Consider the following 9503-nt stretch of genomic DNA (forward strand, 5'->3'; position numbering starts at 1 on the left):
GGATATTGCGGATTACACGTACACGTGCGTAATAGGAGTTGTCACTAACAGAGGGTTTCTTTCCTCGATAGTAATGTCCTCTCATGGGGGCGTTATCATAAATTAATTAACCTTCAAGTTGAACTTTAGACGCAACTCTGAGGTAATGTTCAATCCAACAAAAAAAATCAAATCATATCAAATCAAACAGGACTAGGCAAAACAAGAAAGAAATACACACAGGGACCCAACAATATCTGAGATCTCCTCTCTGACTGGCTTTTCAGCACTCTCTCTCGGTCTGTCTGTGTGTGCTACATACATACTTGCATGTAGGCGTGCATGTCTTCCTAATTTATTCTATCCTCAGATGATCGCTCATTGAGGTGGTACACCCAACCCCAGAATTAAGCATCCTCGCTCTGAATCCACCTTTAGCCAATAGGCGCCCTACAGTCACAAAGCGCCATCCCACCGTCTCTCAGAACTGCTTTGCTCGGCCACTTGAGCACACAGCGCCGAGGCACCTGCCGACACAGTCTTCCAGTGCGGAGACAGAAGAAATGGAACAAATTCAGATTAGTCGTCTATTTTAATTAAACGAGAGACCACACTTAACTAGGCTGATCAACTGGGACGAAACCATTAGTGGCTGGATTTATCTAAGCTTCCAAAAAATAGTTTGGGTTTCTTTTGCGCACTGGTTGTAAGTAAAGCAAATCTGACAGTTGTCCATCCGATTGCTGAACCTGGACAGACAAGAGCCAACGCACTGCTTTGAGCGCTACTGCACATACATGGGGCTCGCTGCATTGTTCGGAAGATGTGTCTCTCTTCACAGTTGAAGTCTTCGCCGTCAGCCACCGCGGTGTTGCGAAGATCGGAGTCCTCGGTGGATGTCTACGCTTTCCGCCCGCGTCGCCCGTGCTGTCGGGGGAAGCCGTTGAACTGAGATGGCTGTGGCGGCGGTTTGTCCGGATCAAAGACGCCTGCAGTCGTACCACCGAACTTGGGGGGAGGGAGTTTTGATTGCGGTGTTGTGTCTCCTAACCGTCTTACCTGTCAGACAACTTTGCGCTTTCCCTTCCTCCCTTAGCGATTGTCAAACACCCACTGGATGGAATTGCTCCGGTAAGAATACTTTCTTCCTTGGGTTCTTAACGTTACCTTCAGCGCCCTGGGCTATGATGTCGCAAGTGAGACTCGAAGGTGACATCTGTAATTTCGTTATCCTTGCTTTATAGTAATATTTGTCTGCTTTTAGCCTTATTGAAGTTCATAATGTTTCTAATATGACATAAAGCCTAGTAGCCTTGATTTAAGAGTTGTAAGGAGGCTGCAGTCCAGAGACCAAAATGACTTACGAAAATGTCCTGTGTCCGGTGTGCAGTGTTTTTAAGTGTTCAGGAGTTAAGTGGATATTGGTCGTTAGTATTTTGGAATGATAACGAACGGAAACAACTCAGAGATGCTTTCTCTGTGAGCCTGTATGGGGGATTGAACCGCCCGGATCTCTTGTAACAGTTTCGGTTTGGTAGTAGCCTACAGACAGCGAAATGCAAAAAAAAAAAACGTCATATTGTTTTTGTGTCAATGAGGTAGACATGCAGCTAATGATCTATCTCTGAGGTGTGTTTGTCCGCTCATTCCACGTGTGCGTGTGTTTGCTGGTAAAATGGACATCTCAGGCATGTGCCCTATTCGTTTTGTGGCTACATCCACAGCCTGCTTTGATTGATTGCCACGCTGCCACAGTTGGTACTTCACTTCTTATCTGGCTGAGATTTATAGTTGCAGCTATGTGATTGCAGACGGCCGAGAGAATCTCACCCATTTTGAGAAGAAGTGGTCCATCGCCTATACATCAACCCCTCATACATCAGGGTTGCTTTGCCACCCGTAGAGTTATGCAATACATCACACTATACCATGTCACCCAGATTTCAGTAATACATTATTAAACAATAATTGTAAACGACAGTAAACATTATACAGTTGGCCTGGAAGTGTTGAATATTTTATGCAACTGAAATGAGTGTGCCTCATTGTACATTGCAATGCATTCATTTGAATGCAGTTTGTGTAGCCTATGCTGTGGCAGATTCTCTGATAAACGGTTCAATACAGATGCGTGGCCTTAATTTTATCACCTCCTAAAACATTGTTGCCCTTATCATCCCCGATCGTTAAACCAAGCTACAATTTTTCCCGCTGGAGGAGAGCATCGCACCGCACCGCTTGCTCCGAGGTCTGCTGACCTTTAGATCACGGCCTCAACAAGTGATAAATTGGCAGGTGAGGTGGCCCGCGCACAACGTAGCGAACTTCTCCAGTCACAGTCCAAGTGCACATATGACAATGAATAGGTTGGGACCATTTGTGCTTGTTTCTCGACTAGTGAGACATTTATACGTTAAAACGAAGAAGAAAAAGTAATTGCTGAATGAATGCTGTTTTGATTTAGAATTTTTAGTGTTTTATCCAGATTTGCATGTTTCTCAACTTGCTCCTAAAGCAAGTCCATACATGTCTGACAAGCACATTTTCACTGACACTTCACTCTTATGCAATCCACCATTATTCAACTCACAATTATGATGAATTAAATGAAACATGATAATGCACTGACACATTTTTACCATATTGTCTAAGCCCAGTGTCACCCGGTTGTACTTCTCCTGATATTGTAGACGTTTCGTACCTTCTAGTTCACAACGGTGTCCAGATATTAATATTAACACATTCTAACACATGAAAAGATCTGATTCTGACATTCATATTTTGGGTGTCAGTGTTTTCTTTCAACTTAAATTCATCACATGTATGGCTCATGGAGATGACTCACATACGCACACACACACTTTTTCTCTCTCTGTCTCTGTCTCTGTCTCTCTCTCTCTCTTTCTCTCTCTCTCTCTGTATCTGGTCAATTCACTGTGTTTTATTTGATTTGGTTGACAGTGCCTCAGCAATAGTAACAACAGATTGATTTAATCCCTCAAACAAAATCACTGCACTTCACTTCTCTTCACTTTGGAAAACAGCATCTGTTGTTGCTGCAGCATCTCAGCAGACTGGCCTTCAGAGAACTGCAGACTGGCTTTTTCTTATCTGCCGCCATTAAATGCATCTGCTCATGGAGTCCCTCTGCTTCACTTAGCCTGTGAACGAGGCCCACTTATGCCCACTCCTGGCTGAATGAACTGTCACACACAGAAAGCGCCAGGAACAGAATTCTTTGAAGGGTAGGCAGGAGGTGTATCTTTATGGCTCGGTGTGTGTATGATGTGTGCAGTGATCATCCTCAGGTGTTTATGATGAACATCAAAGGAATCAAATCAGCAATCACCCCCCCACCCCCCCACAGACACACAATTACACACTCCTCCCGCTAAGAGGGAGTTGGTTTCTTTCACTGTTCAAGTGAGCGTTAAGGTAGTGATGGAAGCCTGCAAACATACCAGCATTTGATCCTGGAGACCGAACGCTCGCTGGTCTGCATGTTTACTATGGCTCACAAAGGACTCAAGCACTTTACCTCACATAGCCGCTGATGCTAGTATGGTTCTGTCCCATAGCCGCTGATGCTAGTATGGATCTGTCCCATAGCCGCTGATGCTTGAATGGATCTGTCCCGTAGCCGCTGATGCTTGTATGGATCTGTCCCATAGTTGCTTGCTATCTAAGAAGTGAAATGAGAATGAGAAGGTACCACAGTGGGGATTTTTCAAACACATTTTGCCGTTTTTCTGCTATTATGCACTCTGTCATCTATCTATCTATCTATCTATCTATCTATCTATCTGTCTATCTGTCTATCTGTCTATCCGTCTATCCGTCTATCCGTCTATCCGTCTGTCCGTCTGTCCGTCTGTCCGTCTGTCCGTCTGTCCGTCTGTCCGTCTGTCCGTCTGTCCGTCTGTCCGTCTGTCCGTCCGTCCGTCCGTCCGTCCGTCCGTCCTTCCGTCCGTCCGTCCGTCCGTCCGTCCGTCCGTCCGTCTGTCTGTCTGTCCGTCCGTCCGTCCGTCCGTCCATCAGTCTGACTGTCTACCTATCTGTCTATCTGTCTATCTGTCCACCTATCCACCTATCTGTCTTTCTTTCTCTCTTTGGGTGGACCAGCATCCAGCTCTTTAACAGCTCCCTCTTAATGCTCACAGTAGTGAAAGAGAAGGAGGATATGGAGGATCAGATCACATACATGAATTTTCATCCAGGGCAGAGGGAGCTTAAAGCGGAGGGATATCAGAGCAGAAGCAGCACTGGTTGGCAGTATGCTGTGCTCCAGCCTCTCTGTAATCCAAGACTGAGGACATTTGGGCATGTTGGCACACATCGTGCATATAGGGGGCCAGCGCATCCACACTGGCAAAGGAACCGTGGCACCCTACTTTTAAGTTTCCAGAGAGGTGGTCCTCTCCCCCCCCCCCTCCTCTCCGTAGTCTTGTTTACTAACCTTTTGATTAAGTTATTGGAACCATAATCAGATAAAGCGCTGGAGGGTTCCTGGTGTGTGTGTGCCGCTGGAGATGGAAATGGGAAGATGATCCGATCCGCTCTCCCTCCATCTCGCTAGATTGGGTTTCGCCTGTATGAACGTACTGCGGCCTTAGGCTGAGATGATGGTTGGCTGGTGCAGTGGACCGGAGCTCACCAGCAGCACTTGCAGTCAGCAACTCACACACACACACACACACACACACACACACACACACACACACACACACACACACACACACACACACACACATACACACACACACACACACACACACACACACGCACACACACACACACACACACACACACACACACACACACACACACACACACACACACACACACACACACACACACACACACACAGATTGCTCAGGGTGATGGAACACGGTGAGCACAGGTTATGAAAATTGCTGCCATTATAGAATCTCACACTGGCTAACCACGCGATGCATCCACAGCCTCTGTCTCCATTGGAGGGCAAGGTTCTGTTAGAGGCTTTAATATTCTAGTGGCTAGTGATCTGACTTTGAGAATAAGGCACGCGGAGCAAACAGCCAGTTATCTGACACTCTTCCCGTGGGTCCAGACCCATAAAAGATGTTGTCGAAGGAAGAGCAGGGCCTTTTTAAAAATGCATGATGGCAGATGTTTCTTTTATTTATTTAGCACATTTGTATTCCCTTTGTCAAACGACGACCGGAACACGAAGACAAAGAGCCTAAGCGCTTTTACTCTTGGCAATCCAGCCTTTCCACGCAAGCTGGTCCTTCTCTTCAGCTTTTCCCAGTCTTTTGTCTTACTCACGTCTCCCTGTGGGGTCTACACACATCTCTCAATGACTTTTGGCTGTGTTGTTTATCTACAAGATGAAAAGACCACACACAAGGATAAATAGCGATGTTGACGAATTCCCTGTTCTTCCTCACACTTCCCACTTTCTCTCCAGCATGTTTTTTTTTTTTTAAAACATCCTTCTGGCAAATTGACTTCACAGACACCCTTCAGCGAATTACTATCAGCGTTTTCAGTCCTTGTTTCAACAAAGGCTTCGGGTTGAATCTGGCCTCTGCTTACATGACTGAATCATGAGAATCCAGCCAATTACTGTGGGGGTGGGCCAACCCTGCGGTGTACTCATAAACAGAACTCATGTGGTTGAGCAGAATTTAATTAATTGTAAGTGGAGGAGTTCATTAGAGGTTTGGATGCACACCTGTACGTGGGAAATAACAATTGCCAATAGCAATTGTTTCCATCCAACTAATTTGCATACGTTGAGGACATTCATGAAAAGAAAATTTGACTAAAAGAAATGCGAGTCTGTGCGTGTTGTAATTAGCTGTGTTGCGTGAATTGAGTTATGGACAACTGTGGTTTCAAAACTTTTTCTATGGCAATTCTTGAGGAAACATGTTATGAAATTTCAATAAGCCTCATGTTGATGCAAATAAACCCATTTCCATGGTTAAAAATGCGCAAACTTGGACACATCATCAGTGTTGTGTTCTGGAGTCACTGGGTGTTTCGGGTCTTGCAACAGACACCCTCCTCCAGGCGACCCGACTGAGGCTAATCAGACCCCGGCCTGTGCCCAAGTGGCATGCTACCCCCACTGCTCTCCCCTCTTCAACCAGAGCCATCTAGACGCTTTCTCTGCTGCCTCTACGTTCTGACTTATGGCTCTTCTTCGGTTGGCACCTGTTATGCCCAGTGTGCCGTAGGCTTTGTTCAGGGAGTGGCTGGCAAATCCCCGGCTTCCCACCTCCACTGGCATACACCTTGTCCTCCACCCGTTCCTCCGACAATCCTCCACCAGCTCCTGGTACTTCTCCCTCTTTCTTTCTTGGGCATCCTCCATCCTCTCCTCCCAGGGGACCGTCAGCTCCAGCAAAAAGAGTCTTAGTGGCATTTGACTTACCCACCCTGTTACAACACATAAAATCCTTATTTGACTGCACAATTTTAAGCAAATTCCAAGCATTTCCACTTTTCCAGATTTTCTTATTAGATTGCTCAAAATGTTCATGAAATAGTTGGATGGAGAACCAGCCAGCGATGCATACTGAAAGACAAATGGAACTTCGTTGGTCTTGTCTTCGTTGGTAAAGCAAAAAGCTGTTTGGACTTCTTGGCTCAAGGTCATGTATGAGATGAGCAATTACTCTTTGCAATGACAGTGGACACTTGTTACAAGGCTGAAGACCTCAGTGAGAATCTTCTAGTAGCTAAACCCTCAAGTCAATTTCCCTGAGCAGACTTTGTTATTAATTCCTCCTTAAGATGGTGTCGATGTTTTATCAAGCATCACACATACTGGCTAATTCAAATTCAAATCTGTTTTTCTAAGGAAATGTGTTAACCTAAGCAAATTGATGTTAAGTTCAGTCTTGCATTGCTCTTTTGTGTCTCTGTTGCCTTTTTTTCTTCACACACCCCCTAATCTCTCTGATGTTATTAATCAGAGTCATGTTTTTACTAACTTGACATTGAAACAAAGTTAAACTTTATTACACTGGTCAAGTTAAATATTCTGGCTAATCCTTCCCAACAATATTCTGGTCCGTCATTCTCCAAACGTAAAAAAAAAACAAAAAACATCAAACACAAGCCCACAAACAAACAGAAACACTGAGTGGCTGAAGTGTGTTTGCTTCACGGCTGCCAGGTGATGCAGTGATGGTGCGATGGGGCTGGAGTGGGGCAGTCAGGTGATGCAGCGATGGTGCATATTGCGCTGGAGGGGGGCAGTCAGGTGACGCGGCGATGGTGCGATGGCACTGGAGAGGGGCAGTCAGGTGGCGCAGCGATTGGGCAATGGGCTGGAGTGGGGCAGTCAGGTGATGCAGCGATGGTGCATATTGCGCTGGAGAGGGGCAGTCAGGTGACGCGGCGATGGTGCGATGGCACTGGAGAGGGGCAGTCAGGTGACGCGCAATGGTGCATATTGCGCTGGAGAGGGGCAGATTCCCATGAGCTGGGCCCTTTTGCCTCCACAGGTGCAGGGGGGTGGGCAAGGGTAGCTAGACCATAGACCGCTTTCTCTCTCGTTCCCTCTCTAACACACACTCTCTCTCACTCACATACACACAAAAACTCTCACTCACATACACTGTCTCTCACACATACACTCTCTCTTTCACACACACTCTCTCTCATAAACAGACACACACACTCTCTCTCATAAACAGACACACACACTCTCTCTCACGCACACACTCTCTCTCCCTCTCTCTCTCTCACACACACACACACAGTCACACACACCCTCTCTCTCACACACTCTCTTTCCATCACTTTCTGTTTGTCTCCCACCCCCTTTTCTTCCAGCAAAGGGAGCACAAGCAAGGGTAGCTAGAATTCACCATATCACGCTGTTTTTATTTATTTATTTCTCTTACATATTGCTTTTTTATCGATTATGCTCTTTCCCTTTCTGTCTGTCTAATTTTTTCTTTCTTTTTCTCTCTCTATGACTCCCTAGGGTAGCAAGACTTTACCACTCTCTCTCTGTCTCGCGCGCTCTCCTTCTCTCTATCTCTTTCTCTTTGTCCCTCATTTTTTCTCTAACTATTTTTTCCTTCTCTATCTGTTATTTTCCCCTCACTTTTTGTATCTATTTCTCTCTCTATTCTCTCTATTTCTATCTCCATCACACACATTCTCTCACAAATGGTTACATTTTTTAAAATCATATTCTCACCTTGTTTCTTAGACACACGCACACACACACACACACACACACACACACACACACACACACACACACACACACACACACACACACACACTGCCTCGTCCTTCAGAGGACCGTCACATCTCCCCTTCCTTCTCATCTATTTTTGACAAAGGAACTAAAAACCACTTGCTTCTTCTTGTGAGATTGATGATGAGTATAAATACATCCATAATGGCGTTGCTATTCTTGCCGGCCCATCTGTTTCGCAGGACTCTCGTGTTGAACCGTGTGCCATGCCATCGCCCCAGCCTGCCTCGGTTTTCGCCTATCGCTGGCTGTCATGCGGCGATCGCAGTTGCACCAACACCAAATTCTAAAGCTCAGTACTGAAGCTCTGACCAAAAGGAGAGGGAGAGTTTGTTTGCCTGAAAGGAGAAATACATTGGCTGGCATATGAGAAATAATACCACTGCAACAGGGAATTATGTGAAGCTGATAGCTTTTGACTCATCTGCACTATTACATTTCAAACACAATTGGCAGTAGATGATATGGGGATAAATACGCCCCTGATTTGGACTAAAAAAACTATGGGCGCCAAGCAGAAACTCAGTTCATTAGTTCCTTATCAACCCAAGCCACTCAGTCATCATTAGGTCATTAGATCTAGAGTTCACTAAATTCTCCACTAAACAGATGCAACTCAAGCAGAAATACAAAGATACAAACTGGAGGAATCTGTACAATCACAGTACAGCCTGACATGGCACCACAGTAAAGCACTTTACAGTAGCATTGCATTGGGGAGTTTCAGTAATTCGTGTTATGTGTGACTAAGTCTGTTCATGCTTTCACATGGCCAAGTTATGCAAGACCAGGTGAACAAACAGACATAGCTGGTTAGTATGCCCACGGTGGAGTCGCCCATCGGCATTCTGTGGTTAGAGGAGTTGTGCTGTAGGCTGTATTAGCTTTTTTCTCAGTTCGTTCTCATGATTCATCATGTCCTGGAATGTAAATCACACACGTCGCTCTCCTGTCATTTCACATTGTCATTTCCCCTCAACACACCTCCCTGCCCATACCTCAGCCACTTCCTCCCACGATTAAGATACGTTGTGTGTGTACAGCTCAGGCTGTGTCTTACATTTTAAATATAAACTCTCCCAGTGGAATCCATATGATGGTCAGAGTGTGCAGCAGCTCTGCCCAGCAGTGGGGACGCTGCTGTCTGTGAGTGTATTTGTCCCCCAGGGGGGCCTGAACAGAACAGAAAATAGGAGAAGAGAGGAGAAGTGAAGAGCTCTTGTTTGTGTGGAGAGTGGAGCTGCCGGGCGAGGAGTGC

The 9503-nt window shown here is 45.8% G+C and overlaps 1 protein-coding gene across 1 annotated transcript in view; it reads left to right on the forward strand.

Moving 5' to 3' along the window:
* Positions 1-932: 932 nt before the first annotated feature.
* tmeff2b (transmembrane protein with EGF-like and two follistatin-like domains 2b) overlaps positions 933-9503 on the forward strand; it is a gene marked incomplete at both ends in the record, with an annotated part of 63279 nt that continues 54708 nt past the window's right edge. Inside the window, one exon of the mRNA XM_080834416.1 lies at positions 933-1110. Within this exon, the coding sequence (XP_080690542.1) occupies positions 933-1110 (178 nt within the window). The remainder of the gene's footprint in view (positions 1111-9503) is intronic.

Source organism: Sprattus sprattus (genome assembly GCF_963457725.1).
Source record: "Sprattus sprattus genome assembly, chromosome: 3".
NCBI lineage: Eukaryota > Metazoa > Chordata > Actinopteri > Clupeiformes > Clupeidae > Sprattus > Sprattus sprattus.